Source organism: Oncorhynchus masou, chromosome 24 (assembly GCF_036934945.1).
Source record: "Oncorhynchus masou masou isolate Uvic2021 chromosome 24, UVic_Omas_1.1, whole genome shotgun sequence".
NCBI classification, from domain to species: Eukaryota; Metazoa; Chordata; class Actinopteri; order Salmoniformes; family Salmonidae; genus Oncorhynchus; species Oncorhynchus masou.
Genome location: NC_088235.1, coordinates 89,824,959 through 89,843,476, shown reverse-complemented (window position 1 = coordinate 89,843,476; position 18,518 = coordinate 89,824,959). Strand labels below are relative to the sequence as shown.

General features: G+C 44.0%; 1 protein-coding gene across 1 annotated transcript in view; it reads right to left on the bottom strand.

The window, feature by feature from the left end:
- The window catches only part of LOC135512971 (disabled homolog 1-like), a 168,955-nt gene that overhangs the window by 41,237 nt on the left and 109,200 nt on the right, over window positions 1-18,518 (bottom strand). Inside the window, exons 6-7 of the mRNA XM_064935532.1 lie at window positions 10,184-10,303; window positions 10,014-10,052 (exon numbers count right to left, since the gene is read on the bottom strand). Coding sequence (XP_064791604.1) covers window positions 10,014-10,052; window positions 10,184-10,303 — 159 coding nt within the window. The remainder of the gene's footprint in view (window positions 1-10,013; window positions 10,053-10,183; window positions 10,304-18,518) is intronic.

Below are 18,518 nucleotides of genomic sequence, written 5' to 3'. Positions count from 1 at the left end.
AGCGTTTCCACCCACTTAGCTTGAAGCTAGCCCGGCCAGAGCCCCTGTGCTACCACCGTAGCATACTCCTGGGCTACAATACCTGGACCCACGACCGGTCTATCGATGTCACCGCATGAAGAGGAATAAACAGACTCACCCCATTGCGACGTCCCCCAAAGGCTAACTCTCCAGCCCTTGCTATCTCCTTGCTTGCAATTTGGCCTGCTAACTGCTAGCTTGTCTAGCCCCGGTCCGCTAACTGCTACCTTCTTTAGCCCCGGCCTACTAACTGTTAGCTTGTTAGCACAGGCCTGCTAACTGTCTGAATCGCCGCGTCCCAAACACTCACTGGACCCATATTTACTTTCTCTTTTCGATTTTTAATTTGTTTATACCTTCCGGTAACCTGCCTCACCCAATGTGTTACGGAATCGCTATTATTTTTTTAGAACACACTCAAGAACCTCCAGAAACTAACCAGCTAACTAGCTTCAACCTATTTAGTCATTGTTAGTTTTTTTTTAACCTGGATAACACTCGCCAGTCCAGCTTCCCTGCCCCATCCACCGCTGCCCCCTGGACACTGATCACTTGGCTACATAGCTGATGCACGCTGGACTGTCCATTAATCACGGTACTCCATTCTGCTTGTTTATGTTTTATCTGTCGGCCCTGTTGCCTAGTCAACGCCATTTTACCTGCTGTTGTTGTCTCATCTACTGTTTTAGCTAGCTTTCCCAATTCAACACCTGTGATTACTGTATGCCTCGCTGTATGTCTCTCTCAAATGTCAATATGCCTTGTATACTGTTGTTCAGGTTAGTTATCATTGTTTTAGTTCACATTGGAGCCCCTAGTTCCACTCTTCACACCCCTGATACCTCCTTTGTCCCACCTCCCACACATGCGGTGACCTCACCCATTACAACCAGCATGTCCAGAGATACAACCTCTCTCATCATCACCCAGTGCCTGGGCTTACCTCCGCTGTACCCGCACCCCACCATACCCCTGTCTGCGCATTATGCCCTGAATATATTCTACCATGCCCAGAAACCTGCTCCTCTTATTCTCTGTCCCCAATGCTCTAGGCGACCAGTTTTGATAGCCTTTAGCCGCACCCTCATACTACTCCTTCTTTGTTCCGCGGGTGATGTGGAGGTAAACCCAGGCCCTGCATGTCCCCAGGCACCCTCATTTGTTGACTTCTGTGATCGACAAAGCCTTGATTTCATGCATGTCAACATCAGAAGCCTCCTCCCTAAGTTTGCTTTACTCACTGCTTTAGCACACTCTGCTAACCCTGATGTCCTTGCCGTGTCTGAATCCTGGCTCAGGAAGGCCACCAAAAATTCAGAGATTTCCATACCAAACTATAACATCTTCCGTCAAGATAGAACTGCCAAAGGTGGAGGAGTTGCAGTCTACTGCAGAGACAGCCTGCAAAGTAATGTCATACTTTCCAGGTCCATACCCAAACAGTTCGAACTACTAATTTTGAAAATTACTCTCTCCAGAAATAGTAGCAGTCCTAATAGCAGTCCTACAATCTAAACTAGATGCCCTCAATCTCACACAAATCATCAAGGAACCCACCAGGTACAACCCTAACTCTGTAAACAAGGGCACCCTCATAGACGTCATCCTGACCAACTGGCCCTCCAAATACACCTCCGCTGTCTTCAACCAGGATCTCAGCGATCACTGCCTCATTGCCTGTATCCGCTACGGAGCCGCAGTCAAACGACCACCCCTCATCACTGTCAAACGCTCCCTAAAACACTTCTGTGAGCAGGCCTTTCTAATCGACCTGGCCCGGGTATCCTGGAAGGACATTGACCTCATCCCGTCAGTTGAGGATGCCTGGTCATTCTTTAAAAGTAACTTCCTCACCATTTTAGATGGTCCGTTCAAAAAATGCAGAACTAAGAACAGATACAGCCCTTGGTTCACTCCAGACCTGACTGCCCTCGACCAGCACAAAAACATCCTGTGGCGGACTGCAATATCATCGAATAGTCCCCGCGATATGCAACTGTTCAGGGAAGTCAGGAACCAATACACGCAGTCAGTCAGGAAAGCTAAGGCCAGCTTCTTCAGGCAGAAGTTTGCATCCTGTAGCTCCAACTCCAAAAAGTTCTGGGACACTGTGAAGTCCATGGAGAACAAGAGCACCTACTCCCAGCTGCCCACTGCACTGAGGCTAGGTAACACGGTCACCACCGATAAATCCATGATTATCAAAAACTTCAACAAGCATTTCTCAACGGCTGGCCATGCCTTCCGCCTGGCTACTCCAACCTCGGCCAACAGCTCTGCCCCCCCGCAGCTCCTCGCACAAGCCTCTCCAGGTTCTCCTTTACCCAAATCCAGATAGCAGATGTTCTGAAAGAGCTGCAAAACCTGGACCCGTACAAATCAGCTGGGCTTGACAATCTGGACCCTCTATTTCTGAAACTATCCGCCGCCATTGTCGCAACCCCTATTACCAGCCTGTTCAACCTCTCTTTCATATCGTCTGAGATCCCCAAGGATTGGAAAGCTGCCGCAGTCATCCCCCTCTTCAAAGGGGGAGACACCCTGGACCCAAACTGTTACAGACCTATATCCATCCTGCCCTGCCTATCTAAGGTCTTCAAAAGCCAAGTCAACAAACAGGTCACTGACCATCTCGAATCCCACCGTACCTTCTCCGCTGTGCAATCTGGTTTCTGAGCCGGTCACGGGTGCACCTCAGCCACACTCAAGGTACTAAACGATATCATAACCGCCATCGATAAAAGACAGTACTGTGCAGCCGTCTTCATCGACCTTGCCAAGGCTTTTGACTCTGTCAATCACCATATTCTTTTCGGCCGACTCAGTAGCCTAGGTTTTTCAGATGACTGCCTTGCCTGGTTCACCAATTACTTTGCAGACAGAGTTCAGTGTGTCAAATCGGAGGGCATGCTGTCCGGTCCTCTGGCAGTCTCTATGGGGGTGCCAAAGGGTTCAACTCTCGGGCCGACTCTTTTCTCTGTATATATCAATGATGTTGCTCTTGCTGCGGGCGATTCCCTGATCCACCTCTACGCAGACGACACCAATTCTATATACTTTCGGCCCGTCCTAGGATACTGTGCTATCTAACCTCCAAATGAGCTTCAATGCCATACAACACTCCTTCCGTGGCCTCCAACTGCTCTTAAACGCTAGTAAAAGCAAATGCATGCTTTTCAACCGATCGCTGCCTGCACCCGTATGTATGCCTGACTAGCATCACCACCTTGGATGGTTCCGACCTTGAATATGTGGACATCTATAAGTACCTAGGTGTCTGGCTAGACTGTAAACTCTCCTTCCAGACTCATATCAAACATCTCCATTCGAAAATCAAATCAAGAGTCGGCTTTCTATTCCGCAACAAAGCCTCCTTCACTCACGCCGCCAAACTTACCCTAGTAAAACTGACTATCCTACCGATCCTCGACTTCGGCGATGTCATCTACAAAATTGCTTCCAACACTCTACTCAGCAAACTGGATGCAGTTTATCACAGTGCCATCCGTTTTGTCACTAAAGCACCTTATACCACCCACCACTGCGACTTGTATGCTCTAGTCGGCTGGCCCTCGCTACATATTCGTCGCCAGACCCACTGGCTCCAGGTCATCTACACGTCCATGCTAGGTAAAGCTCCGCCTTATCTCAGTTCACTGGTCACGATGGCAACGCCCATCCGTAGCACGCGCTCCAGCAGGTGTATCTCACTGATCATCCCTAAAGCCAACACCTCATTTGGCCGCGTCTCGTTCCAGTTCTCTGCTGCCTGTGACTGGAACGAATTGCAAAAATCCCTGAAGTTGGAGACTTTTATCTCCCTCACCAACTTCAAACATCTGCTATCTGAGCAGCTAACCGATCGCTGCAGCTGTACATAGTCTATTGGTAAATAGCCCACCCATTTTCACCTACCTCATCCCCATACTGTTTTTATTCATTTACTTTTCTGCTCTTTTGCACACCAATATCTCTACCTGTACATGACCATCTGATCATTTATCACTCCAGTGTTAATCTGCAAAATTGTAATTATTCGCCTACCTCCTCATGCCTTTTGCACACAATGTATATAGACTCCCCTTTTTTTCTACTGTGTTATTGACTTGTTAATTGTTTACTCCATGTGTAACTCTGTGTCGTCTGCTCACACTGCTATGCTTTATCTTGGCCAGGTCGCAGTTGCAAATGAGAACTTGTTCTCAACTAGCCTACCTGGTTAAATAAAGGTGAAATAAAAAAAATAAAAAGTGGATGATGATGATGGTGTTGTTGTTGGTGGTGGTGATGATGATGATGTTGGTGGTGATGATGGTGATGATGATGATGATGATGATGATGTTGTTGATGATGATGTTGGGGATGATGTTGTTGTTGGTGATGAAGATAAAGTAGTGATGATGTCATTGGTGATGTTATTGTTGATGGTTAATAAAATGACATTGTTGTTGGTGATGATGTTGTTGGTGGTGATGTTGTTGGTAATGATTATGGTGATGATGATGTTGGTGGTGATGTTGTTGGTGATAATCAATATAATTATGTTTATGTTGGTGATGAAGTTGTTGTTGATGACGTTGTTGGTGAGGATCAATATAATGATGTTGTTGGTGAAATTGTTGTTGGAGATGTTGATATTGGTGATGTTGTTGGTGATGATGACGATTTTGATGATGTCGGCGATGATGATATTTGTGATGATGATGTTGGTAATGATGATGTTGTTGGTGATGATGTTATTGGTGATGGTGTTGTTGTTGATTGTGTTGTTGGTGAGGATGATGTTATTGGTGATGATGATGGTATTGTGATGATGATGTTGTTGTTGATGATGATGATGTTGTTGTTGTTGGTGGTGATGATGATGATGATGATGATGTTGGTGATGATGATGTTGTTGGTGATGATGATGTTGGTGATGATGATGATGTTGTTGGTGATGATGATGTTGTTGGTGACGATGATGTTGTTGGTGACGATGGTGATAATCAATATAATTATGTTTTTGTTGGTGATGACGTTGTTGGTGATGATCAATATAATGACGTTGTTTTTGGTGATGATGCTGTTGTTGTTGGTGATGATGTTGTTGTTGGTGATGATGTTGGTGATGGTGAAATTGTTATTGGTGATTATGTTTTTGGTGGTGATGATGTTGTTGTTGGTATTGATGATGTTGTTGTTGGCGAAGATGTTTTGTGATGATGTTGGTGTTGATGATGTTGGTGATGAGGATGTTGGTGATGTTGTTATTGGTGGTGATTATGTTGTTGTTGATGATGTCGCTGGTGATGATGTCGTTGGTGATGGTCAATTTAATGGGGTTGTTGTTGGTGATGATGATGATGTTTTGGCGATGATGATGTTGTTTATGATGTTGGTGGTGATGAATATAATGACGTGGTTGGTGATGATGATGTTGTTGTTGCTTATGATGTTGGTGATGATGATGATTTTGAAGATGTTGTTGTTGGTGATGAATATAATGACATTGTTGGTGATGGTGATGATGAATATAATGACGTTGTTGGTGATGATGATGTAGTTGTTGGTGATGATGTGGTTGTTGGGGATGATTATGATGTTGGTGGTGGTGATGATGTTGTTTTTGATGATGTTGTTGGTGATGACGATGTTGGTGATGATGATGGATGTTGGGGGTGATGATGATGTTGGTGGTGATGATGTTTATGGATGTTGGTGATGATGATGATGATGGACGTTGGTGATGATGTTGTTGATGATGATGTTGTTGGTGATGATGTTGTTGTTGGTGGTGGTGATGTTGGTGGTGATGATGATGGATGATGTTGCTGGTGATGATGATGGATGATGTTGTTGGTGATGACGTTGTTGTTGATTATGTTGTTGGTGATGTTTTGTTGATGATGTTGTTTTTGTTGATGTTGGTGATGATGTTGTTGATAATGGTGTGCTTGTTGATGATGGATGATGTTGGTGATGATGTTATTGTTGGTGATGATGACCATTCAGCCACATGGATGGAGGGTAGGATAGAAACACAGACATGATGTATCATACACTCAAACAAATACAGACATATGGAGACAGGGTAGTCACTTTACCCCTATCTCCATGTACATATTACCTCAACTAACATGTAGCCCCTCACTCGGTACCCCCTTTATATAGCCACGCATGCACGCACACACTCCTCATTACACAGATTCCTGCCCTCCTCTTCAATCCATCTCACTCTCTCTCTCTGCCCATCCCTTTCTCCTCATCACAGCGACAACCACCTTTCAATTATTGGTCTCTGAGGAAACAGTAATTAGCATGGGCATGGTTTTGCATACGATTAGTGCAGCCCCCTTAATTAACACCCACCTCCCTGAGCTCCTGTCTCACTGAACACAGACACACACATGGATGCACGCATGCACACGCACACTAGCCTACTTGTCCTTCATTGCCAGATGACAATTGGCTGACCTCTGTTGAATCAACAGACTGTGTAAACTCACACAGGGTCAAGGACTCAGGAGATTGAAGTCGTACTTGTCTGTTTAATGTGTGTGTGTGTGTGTGTGTGTGTTGCGTGTGTGTGTGTGTTATTGGTTTATTATTGGTTAATAGCATTGAGAGACAGAAGGCGACAGACTAAATAATCGTGACGCATATGGTTTAGACAGAGGTTTCAGACCCTACTGGCCATAGCACCGTATTATAACACCAGACACACACAGGTATGTATCAAACACAAAGCCAATAGGTGTCGGTGTTGTGAGGTGGTAAAGGAGAGCAGTAGGGCTGTGGGATCTCACTGGTAAATACCATAAGCCTCAAAAGCAACAGCCATAACCCACACCGTCTGATTACGACAGTGCACAGTGTGTGTGTGTGTGTGTGTGTGTGTGTTCTGCAGTGTGAGCTAGGAGAGACCAGGGGAAGTATAGGAGGAAGGTGGCAGATTGAGAAATTTCTACACAGACAGTGAGGCTCACACCTTAGTTTTAGAATGGGTTTTTTAGACAGGTGTCAGAGATGAAGTAGTTGTAACAGGTGTAGAATAGATACTATAGTGGTTCTGAAGATGGAGTTATTAGCTCATGAAATAGAGATGTTTAACTACCATGTTCAATAAGATCATAAAGGACACGGAGAGTTACGTTGCATCCTGACCACGATCAAGGTCAACTGGGATGACACTCACACACACACAAAGGAGTGCACATACCCACACTCTCTCTTACCAATATCTTTCATTCTAGTATTGTCAGATCATGTATGTTCGTTCACCATCAGACCACAGCCAGCCATGCATCACCACGACACCACACTGCATGCAATGCACACACATACACACACACACACACTACACTGCATGCAACCAGCGCCGAGCACAGAGCAAACCCCACCCAAACCCACTCCTATCCACATACACAGTGACTCCGACCAGCACCACCACAAAGCCACACCACAGAGTATCCACAGGACACACCATAGCACCAAGGGGGACACAAAAGGGGGACAGGCACACACAGCTGGACTCACTGGGTGTCTCTTGGGGACGTCATATACCCCCTCCTTCTGTTGGCTGGTCGGAACCTGGACAACCAACCAATCACCACAAAGCCCACCAACCACACGTTAGCTTTTGTTACCATGAAAACCTTAATTTTTAATGTACCAGAAAGTACCAATTGTAGTAAATACCAAAGCAATACAAGACTATAAATTAAATCCTTACAGCCAAATATATAGAGACTAAAGCCTGGACATTATTGTCCCTTATAGCTTGCATCTGAGGGTGTGTGTGCGTGTGTGTGCGCGTGTGTGCGTGTGTGCGCATGTGCGTACGTGCATTCGTGCGAGAGAGAGAATGAGTGATGTAATCTGCATTCAAATATATGAGTTGAGGCTTCATTTAGAGTATCAGTCTGATATGTATGAACAGCTAAGTCCCCCACTTCTCCCTCTCCAATAAAGTGGATCAATGTGGTCTTACCACAGAGAGAGACATGTAATAAACTGGTCTGTCTGTCTGTGGCTGTCTCAAATGACACCACATTCATCATGTAGTACACTACTCTTGGCCACTACTCTTGGCAACTACTCTGTGGACTTTTGAGACAGACAGACAGATTGATACAGGACAATGTCTCTATATGTTTTATTTGTGTTTTGTTCTATTGACTGATTGATTGTCCCTGAAGTGTAAGACTATCAAACTATTCCACCTGACTGATCTGCTGTGGAAACGTTAATGGAATGGAAACGTTAATAAAAACGTGATGGGACAAAAACGTCTGTCTGTCATAACAGTCTGACTACCACAGATAACTACCACCGCCTGAGTACTCTCTCCATCTCTCCTCCCTCCATCTCTCCTCCCTCCATCTCTCCTTCTCTCCATCTCTCCTCCCTCCATCTCTCCTCTCTCCATCTCTCCTCCCTCCATCTCTCCTCCCTCCATCTCTCCTCCCTCCATCTCTCCCTCTCTCCATCTCTCCTCCGTCTTTCCTAATCCCTCGCTCTCCTCTTCTCGTTCTCTTGTTTATTTCCTCTCTCATCCTTCTTCATCTCTCCATCTCTCTGGTTGTTTATTTCCAGAGGCAGACATCTTTATTCATTGGTTGGTTCCTCTGTTGCACGATTCTAACACGTCTTCTTGCGTGTGTGTGTGTGTGTGTGTGTGTGTGTGTGTGTGTGTGTGTGTGTGTGTGTGTGTGTGTGAGAGCATGCTCTATTTTCATTCTATTATTTTGAAAGATCAAGCAAGGGCCTGGTGATTAATCTCTCTTTTCCACTCCCTCCTTCATCTCCTCAGAAAAAGAGGGAGGAAGGGGAAGGAGGAGGGGTCTGCCTTACTTAGGTTTCAGTGGTGTGTCTGTCAATAGTGAAGCTGTTGGCGAGGGATCGTTCCCACCTCAAAAACAAAAAAGAGGATTTTGACACCCATCATCTTAGATTGTTCTGAAATTTGTTGTTGTTGTTAAAAACAGATAACATTAGCATTCCTGCAACATTATTTTGTTGAAATAAAATTTGATCTCTGAGAAATTAAGGTAATTTGATTGCACCCAAATTGACCATTTAAATGTATACGATTAATATAATATTTAATAAATATAGTACCTAACATCCGATTTGGACCAAACTTTTTTCTAACAATGAGTTAAACATGAGGAATCTAAAGAAATGGTCAAAAGCCACTCACAGACATCCCACGGCAATTCCACCACAACAACGAATATATAGTATCAGTTGTCTTACAAGTAGTATGGAGCTACTCAATGTTAGAATTTTTTGGGGCCCAAATTGGATGATAGGTACGATATGTATTGAATATTATATCCATCCTATACATTTAAAGGGCCAATTTGGGTGCAATCAAATTACCTTAATTTCTCAGAGATCTAATTAAATTTCAACAAAAGAACATTGCAGGAATGCCAATGTTATCTTTTTCTAACTACGAAAAAACAATTTCAGAACAATCTGAGATGGCTTGTTGAAATGGCTAGTTGAAATGACATGGAATGACCCTGAGGGTATTCTCAAATCATCTCTATCCCATTGGAACCCTGCTCCTATCACTCACACAACTCCACTAATCCGATCCAAGCAGAGAGGAGAGGCTTGTACCTGATAAATGCTCTCTTCTGATTGGTCGCGGATGGGCTCGTGTCCCGCCTCAAACACAATGTACTACAACACAGGCAGCAGGGAGAGGAGAGGAGGAATAAAGAGAAAAATAGGAAATAGGAATTGAAGAAAAAGGACAGGCTGAGAATATGGTGCAAAGATGTGATTGGTCAGACAGAATCATCTGTAAGTCTTGCCCACAAGCAATCCCAGAAAACTTCACACACACCTCCATTCATCTGAAAATAATCCTGGGACTCCCCCACAACTCCCCACAGACACAGATAAACAGGCAAGGAGATTGAAAGAAGCATTAAAAAGAAACATACTGATTGGATAGACAGCATAGAGAAGCATTCTGATTAGTGTTTAGAAGTTACCTGGTAGACAGGATCCTCCAAATCTTCCTCCAGAATAGTCTGAAGACATAGGGATGGATGGAGAGGGGGAGAAAGGAGAGAGGGAAGAAGATCAGTGCAGTTGACGATAGAGGCAGCAGCACCAACAATAATCAGATAGTAAACATTGTGTGTATTGTGTGTGTGTGTACCTGGTACACAGCCTGTTCACACTGTTTGTCCTTCTGGGCTTTCTTCTCCATCTCCTCTCTCTGTTTGATCTGATAGATGAGCTGGAACAGGTCCCGAAGGTCCAGGATCACTGGCTCTGCCTGAGAGGGGGAGAGGAAGTAGAACACTTATATACAGTTGAGTTTACATACACTTAGGTTGGAGTCATTGAAACTCATTTTTCAACCACTCTACTAATTTCTTGTTAACAAACTATAGTTTTGGGATGTTGGTTAGGGCATCTACTTTGTGCATGAAACAAGTCAGTTTTCCAACAATTGTATACAGACAGATTATTTCACTTAGAATTCACTGTATCAAAATTCCAGTGGGTCAGAAGTTTACATACACTAAGTTGACTGTGCCTTTAAACAGCTTGGACAATTCCAGAAAATGATGTCATGACTTTAGAAGTTTCTGACAGGCTAATTGACATAATTTGAGTCAATTGGAGGTGTACCTGTGGGTATATTTCAAGGCCTACCTTCAACCTCAGTGCCTCTTTGCTTGACGTCTTGGGAAAATCAAAAGAAATCAGCCAAGACCTCAGATTTTCTTTTTAGACCTCCACAAGTCTGGTTCATAATTAGGAGCAATTTCCAAACACCTGAAGGTACCATGTTCATCTCTACAAACAATCATACCGCTCAGGAAGGAGACGCGTTCTGTCTCCTAGAGATGAAAGTACTTTGGTGCGAAAAGTGCAAATCAATCCCAGAACAACAGCAAAGGACCTTGTGAAGATGCTGGAGGAAACAGGTACAAAAGTATCTATATCTACAGTAAAACAAGTCCTATATCGACATAATCTGAAAGGCCGCTCAGAAAGGAAGAAGCCACTGCTCCAAAACTGCCATAAAAAAGCCAGACTACGGTTTGCAACTGCACATGGGGACAAAGATCATACTTTAAGGAGAAATGTCCTCTGGTCTGATGAAACAAAAATATAACTGTTTGGCGATAATGACCATTGTTATGTTTGGAGGAAAAAGGGGGAGGCTTGCAATCCGAAGAACACCATCCCAACCGTGAAGCACGGAGGTGGCAGCATCATGTTGTGCAGGTGCTTTGCTGCAGGAGGGACTGGTGCACTTCACAAAATAGATAGCATCATGAGGGAGGACAATTATGTGGATATATTGAAGCAACATCTCAAGACATCAGTCAGGAAGTTAAAGCTTGGTCATAAAATGGACAATGACCCCAAGCATATTTCCAAAGTTGTGGCAAAATGGCAAGGTATTGGAGTGGCCATCACAAACCCTGACCTCAATCCTGCAGAAAATGTGTGGGCAGAACTGGAAAAGCGTGTGCGAGCAAGGAGGCCTACAAACCTGACAGTTACACCAGCTCTGTCAGGAGGAATGGGCCAAAATTCATCCAAATTATTTTTGAAGCTCGTGGAAGGCTACCCAAAATGTTTGACCCAAGTTAAACAATTTAAAGGCAATGCTACCAAATACGAATTGAATGTATGCAAACTTTTGACCCACTGGGAATATGATGAAAGAAATAAAAGCTGAAATAAATCATTCTCTCTACTATTATTCTAACATTTCACATTCTTAAAATAAAGTGGTGATCCTAACTGACCTAAAACAGGGAATTTTTACTAGGATTAAACGTCAAGAATTGTGGAAAACTGAGTTTAAATGTATTTGGCTAAGGTGTATGTAAACTTCCAACGGTATCTCTGTGGTTAACAAAACACACACGCAAGCCCGCACACATACATGAGCACACACACGAATGCACAAACACATCAACAGTGCAATACAGCATTTACTGTCAATGTGGGGCTTTAAGGGGTGAGACTGGGGAACAATGAAATATAGAACATATTTAATATTTGATTAAGGCCTAAAAGGGAATTAACAGACAGTGTTTGGAGAACTACATGGACATCCCCAGTTTAGTGTTGGGTTCCTACTGCATCTGAACTCTGATCCAGTCATAGATAGATAGATAGATAGATAGATAGATAGATACATAGATACATAGATACATACATACATAGATACATAGATACATACATACATACATACATACATACATACATACATACATACATACATACATACATACATACATACATACATACATACATACATACATACATACATACATACATACATACATACATACATACATACATACATACATACATACATACCTCTCTCTCTCTCTCTCTCTCTCTCTCTCTCTCTCTCTCTCTCTCTCTCTCTCTCTCTCTCTCTCTCTCTCTCTCTCTCTCTCTCTCTCTCTCTCTCTCTCTCTCTCTCTCTCTCTCTCTCTCTCTCTCTCTCTCTCTCTCTCTCTCTCTCTCTCTCTCTCTCTCTCTCTCTCTCTCTCTCTCTCTCTCTCTCAATTCAATTCAATTCAAGGGGCTTTATTGGCATGGGAAACATATGTTAACATTGCCAAAGCAAGTAAGGTATATAATATATAAAGTGAAATAAACAATAAAAATTAACAGTAGACATCACACATACAGAAGTTTCAAAACAATAAAGACATTACAAATGTCATATTATATATATATACAGTGTTTTTACAATGTGCAAATGGTAAAGGACACAAGATAAAATAAATAAGCATAGATATGTGTTGTATTTACAATGGTGCGTGTTCTTCACTGGTTGCCCTTTTCTCGTGGCAACAGGTCACAAATCTTGCTGCTCTGATGGCACACTGTGGAATTTCACCCAGTAGATATGGGAGTTTTTCAAAATTGGATTTGTTTTCGAATTCTTTGTGGATCTGTGTAATCTGAGGGAAATATGTCTCTCTAATATGGTCATACATTGGGCAGGAGGTTAGGAAGTGCAGCTCAGTTTCTACCTCATTTTGTGGGCAGTGAGCACATAGCCTGTCTTCCCTTGAGAGCCATGTCTGCCTACGGCGGCCTTTCTCAATAGCAAGGCTATGCTCGCTGAGTCTGTACATAGTCAAAGCTTTCCTTAATTTTGGGTCAGTCACAGTGGTCAGGTATTCTGCCGCTGTGTACTCTCTGTGTAGGGCCAAATAGCATTCTAGTTTGCTCTGTTTTTTTGTTAATTCTTTCCAATGTGTCAAGTAATTATCTTTTTGTTTTCTCATGATTTGGTTGGGTCTAATTGTGCTGCTGTCATGGGGCTCTGTAGGGTGTGTTTGTGAACAGAGCCCCAGGACCAGCTTGCTTAGGGACTCTTCTCCAGGTTCATCTCTCTGTAGGTGATGGCTTTGTTGTGGAAGGTTTGGGAATCGCTTCCTTTTAGGTGGTTATAGAATTTAACTGCTCTTTTCTGGATTTTGATAATTAGTGGGTATCGGCCTAATTCTGCTCTGCATGCATTATTTGGTGTTCTACGTTGTACACTGAGGATATTTTTGCAGAATTCTGCGTGCAGAGTCTCAATTTGGTGTTTGTCCCATTTTGTGAAGTCTTGGTTGGTGAGCGGACCCCAGACCTCACAACCATAAAGGGCAATGGGCTCTATGACTGATTCAAGTATTTTTAGCCAAATCCTAATTGGTATGTTGAAATTTATGTTCCTTTTGATGGCATAGAATGCCCTTCTTGCCTTGTCTCTCAGATCGTTCACAGCTTTGTGGAAGTTACCTGTGGAGCTGATGTTTAGGCCAAGGTATGTATAGTTTTTTGTGTGCTCTAGGGCAACAGTGTCTAGATGGAATTTGTATTTGTGGTCCTGGTGACTGGACCTTTTTTGGAACACCATTATTTTGGTCTTACTGAGATTTACTGTCAGGGCCCAGGTCTGACAGAATCTGTGCATAAGATCTAGGTGCTGCTGTAGGCCCTCCTTGGTTGGTGACAGAAGCACCAGATCATCAGCAAACAGCAGACATTTGACTTCAGATTCTAGTAGGGTGAGGCCGGGTGCTGCAGACTTTTCTAGTGCCCGCGCCAGTTCGTTGATATATATGTTGAAGAGGGTGGGGCTTAAGCTGCATCCCTGTCTAACCCCACGACCCTGTGTGAAGAAATGTGTGTGTTTTTTTGCCAATTTTAACCGCACACTTGTTGTTTGTGTACATGGATTTTATGATGTCGTATGTTTTACCCCCAACACCACTTTCCATCAGTTTGTATAGCAGACCCTCATGCCAAATTGAGTCGAAGGCTTTTTTGAAATCAACAAAGCATGAGAAGACTTTGCCTTTGTTTTGGTTTGTTTGGTTGTCAATTAGGGTGTGCAGGGTGAATACATGGTCTGTTGTACGGTAATTTGGTAAAAAGCCAATTTGACATTTGCTCAGTACATTGTTTTCATTGAGGAAGTGTACGAGTCTGCTGTTAATGATAATGCAGAGGATTTTCCCAAGGTTACTGTTGACGCATATTCCACGGTAGTTATTGGGGTCAAATTTGTCTCCATTTTTGTGGATTGGGGTGATCAGTCCTTGGTTCCAAATATTGGGGAAGATGCCAGAGCTAAGGATGATGTTAAAGAGTTTTAGTATAGCCAATTGGAATTTGTTGTCTGTATATTTGATCATTTCATTGAGGATACCATCAACACCACAGGCCTTTTTGGGTTTGAGGGTTTTTATTTTGTCCTGTAACTCATTCAATGTTATTGGAGAATCCAGTGGGTTCTGGTAGTCTTTAATAGTTGATTCTAAGATCTGTATTTGATCATGTATATGTTTTTGCTCTTTATTCTTTGTTATAGAGCCAAAAAGATTGGAGAAGTGGTTTACCCATATATCTCCATTTTGGATAGATAATTCTTCGTGTTGTTGTTTGTTTAGTGTTTTCCAATTTTCCCAGAAGTGGTTAGAGTCTATGGATTCTTCAATTACATTGAGCTGATTTCTGACATGCTGTTCCTTCTTTTTCCGTAGTGTATTTCTGTATTGTTTTAGTGATTCACCATAGTGAAGGCGTAGACTCAGGTTTTCCGGGTCTCTATGTTTTTGGTTGGACAGGTTTCTCAATTTCTTTCTTAGAATTTTGCATTCTTCATCAAACCATTTGTCATTGTTGTTAATTTTCTTCGGTTTTCTATTTGAGATTTTTAGATTTGATAGGGAAGCTGAGAGGTCAAATATACTGTTAAGATTTTCTACTGCCAAGTTTACACCTTCACTATTACAGTGGAACGTTTTATCCAGGAAATTGCCTAAAAGGGATTGAATTTGTTGTTGCCTAATTGTTTTTTGGTAGGTTTCCAAACTGCATTCCTTCCATCTATAGCATTTCTTAATGTTACTCAGTTCCTTTGGCTTTGATGCCTCATGATTGAGTATTGCTCTGTTTAGGTAGACTGTGATTTTGCTGTGGTCTGATAGGGGTGTCAGTGGGCTGACTGTGAACGCTCTGAGAGACTCTGGGTTGAGGTCAGTGATAAAGTAGTCTACAGTACTACTGCCAAGAGATGAGCTATAGGTGTACCTACCATAGGAGTCCCCTCGAAGCCTACCATTGACTATGTACATACCCAGCGTGCGACAGAGCTGCAGGAGTTGTGACCCGTTTTTGTTCGTTATGTTGTCATAGTTGTGCCTAGGGGGGCACACGGTGGAGGGAATGCTGTCACCTCCAGGCAGGTGTTTGTCCCCCTGTGTGCTGAGGGTGTCAGGTTCTTGTCCGGTTCTGGCATTTAGGTCACCACAGACTAGTACATGTCCCTGGGCCTGGAAATGATTGATTTCCCCCTCCAGGATGGAGAAGCTGTCTTCATTAAAATATGGGGATTCTAGTGGGGGGATATAGGTAGCACACAGGAGGACATTTTTCTCTGTTAGGATAATTTCCTTTTGAATTTCTAGCCAAATGTAGAATGTTCCTGTTTTGATTAATTTAATGGAGTGAGTTAGGTCTGTTCTATACCAAATTAGCATACCCCCTGAGTCCCTTCCCTGTTTCACACCTGGTAGTTTGGTGGATGGGACTACCAGCTCTCTGTAACCTAGAGGGCATCCAGTGGGTCTGTCTCCTCTATACCAGGTTTCTTGCAGGATGACAATGTCTGTATTACCGATTTCTTTGGTGAAGTCCGGGTTTCTGCTCTTCAGGCCAAAGGCAGATGACCTCAGGCCTTGGATATTCCAGGATGAAATAGTAAAGGCTTTTTGTTCCATAAAGTGTCCAATGTTGTTGGTCGTGGTTTGGCCTCAGGCCAGTAAGTGTGAGCAGAGCCTGCTGAGCATCTGGTACATGCCATTGGCTTGGGCGAGTGTGAGAGTGGGGGTTGGGACTGTTTGCCCGCTCACTACCTGGGCGTATGTGTGGCTTCCATGTTGAGGCCCTCTTTGCGGGGTGGGGTGCATGGGGTGGGCAGGAGTGGCATAGGTCTGATCTGAGGGGGCCTAAATGGGGTGTGGGCATGATTGACGTGGGGGGTGTTGATTGGTTGGAGTAGGGGTGTGGATGTGTCTGGGTGTGCGGTGGTCTGGATGTAATTCCTCTTGGCGTGGGTCCTCTATGTGTAGGTCCAGGGGGGTCCTGCAGGTCTGGGAGGGTGTCTCGCTGGTCTGGGTGGGGTGTCTATTGATCTGTTGCTCCTGTGTGAAGTGTTGGGGATACGTTTGAGAGCGATGTCCTTTAGAGTTCGGGCAAAGATGGGCACTGCTGCCTTGTAGAGGTGGACCTGGTCATAGAGGCTGTTCAAGTCCAGGGTGGAGTGGTGGGCCAGGAAAACGTTTGGTTTTGAGGCACAGTCACGGGAAATACTTGCGTTTACCCGCTGTATTGTGGCAGGGTGGAAGTCTTTTCGTGGTAGCAGGGTGGAGATAACCACTTGTGCGTTGGGGAAAGTAGAAGAAGCCTTTTCAATCACTCCCTTCAGTGCTGTGGCCACTCTTTCCTGCTGGGCCCTCAGGTCGTTTGTGCCTGTGTATTATTATGTGGCTAGTTGAGCCTAGTTTGGCCTCAGACAGAAGGTCTATGGCGCTCTGGGTGTTTGGACACCAGAGTTTAGACACACTGTGTTTGGGAAAAAGTTTTTTTTCTTCTATATATTTCCCATTTGAGTCCATAAGTAGTACAATCTGTGTCTTGTGTTTGTCCTCAGTGGGTGTGGGGGGGTTGTCAGAAGGGCTATCAGGGTGGCTGACAGGGGGGGTGCTCAGAGGGGGTGAGAGCCGCTGGGCTTGGGGTTCTTCATTTGTCTGTTCTGCTGTGATGTCGAGATTTTTGTTGGGTGATGAGGTGGGCTGTTCTTCTGGCTTCTCTGTGGGGGTGGCCACCTCTCTAGTGGGTTGTTCTCTGTCACACGCCATCCCCCTCAACCTCTCCTCCATCCCCCTCAACCTTTCCTCCATCCCCCTCACCTTCTCCTCCATCCCCCTCAACCTCTCCTCCACCAGCAGTCTGATACTCTCCTCTAGGGCTCTGTTCTGCTCCTCTTTCTCCTGTTGTATTTGTCTCACCACTGTCCAAAGTGCAGATATGTCTCTGTCCACCTCCAGCTCTCCTGGTCTGGTTAAGGGGCTGTTGTTGTGCTGGGCTGTTGTCTGGGTCTGTGCTGACTGAAGTGTGATCACCTGCTGTTCCAGCTCCACCTGCCTTATCTCCAGCTGGGTGAATTTGTCTTTCATTTCAATGAGGGAGTGGTAATCTGTGCTGGGAGGTTGACTCTCCGCTGGGGGTTGCTCGTCTGTGGGGTTACATAGTGAAGAGGTCTGGTCTGACCCACTCGGTGTGGGGGTATCTTTATCAAGGGAGAGCTTCTCCCTGCTGGGCTAATTCTTTGATTAGGTGAAAGTCCAGCTGAAACTGTTTGGTATTACTCTGTACAATTACTGTTCCGGACTTATAGATATTTATATTGCTTGACTCAGAGTCCTCAAGTTATCAAGTATTCTGAGTTTCCAGCCCTCGTTAACCCCCTCTCTTAACAAAGGGGTAGTGTGCTAATATAGCACTGTGCCATGCCAGGGGATGGTTTGTGTGGAAGATAAGGTTGCTGATGTTCCCATTTTTGTAATAGTCAGCAAAAAGTGTCTCTTGATTTTCCATAAGGAGCTTCATTTTGTAATCTTTTCTTGACTTATCATTCTTTACATGCAGAGGGTACTGTATTTTAATTACCTCTGAACAGCGGGAGGGAGCCTCTAAGGCCTCTCCATTTGGTTGGGGTAGACTGTGTGACTCTCCTGCCATTGTTGGGCTAATGGGCTTTGACACCTCTCACTTGACACGTCAGTGCTAGTTGAAGCTGTATCAAGCTTGGCAGAATTATGTTAGAATTCAGTCCTTATAAAGTAATGTTGTGTATTTTTCTTCTTGGCTTTTGGCTTTTAAATATATAGTTTCAGTCTAAGCATTACTCACTCAGTTCCAGGTTGGATGGGGTTTTCAGGTTTCTG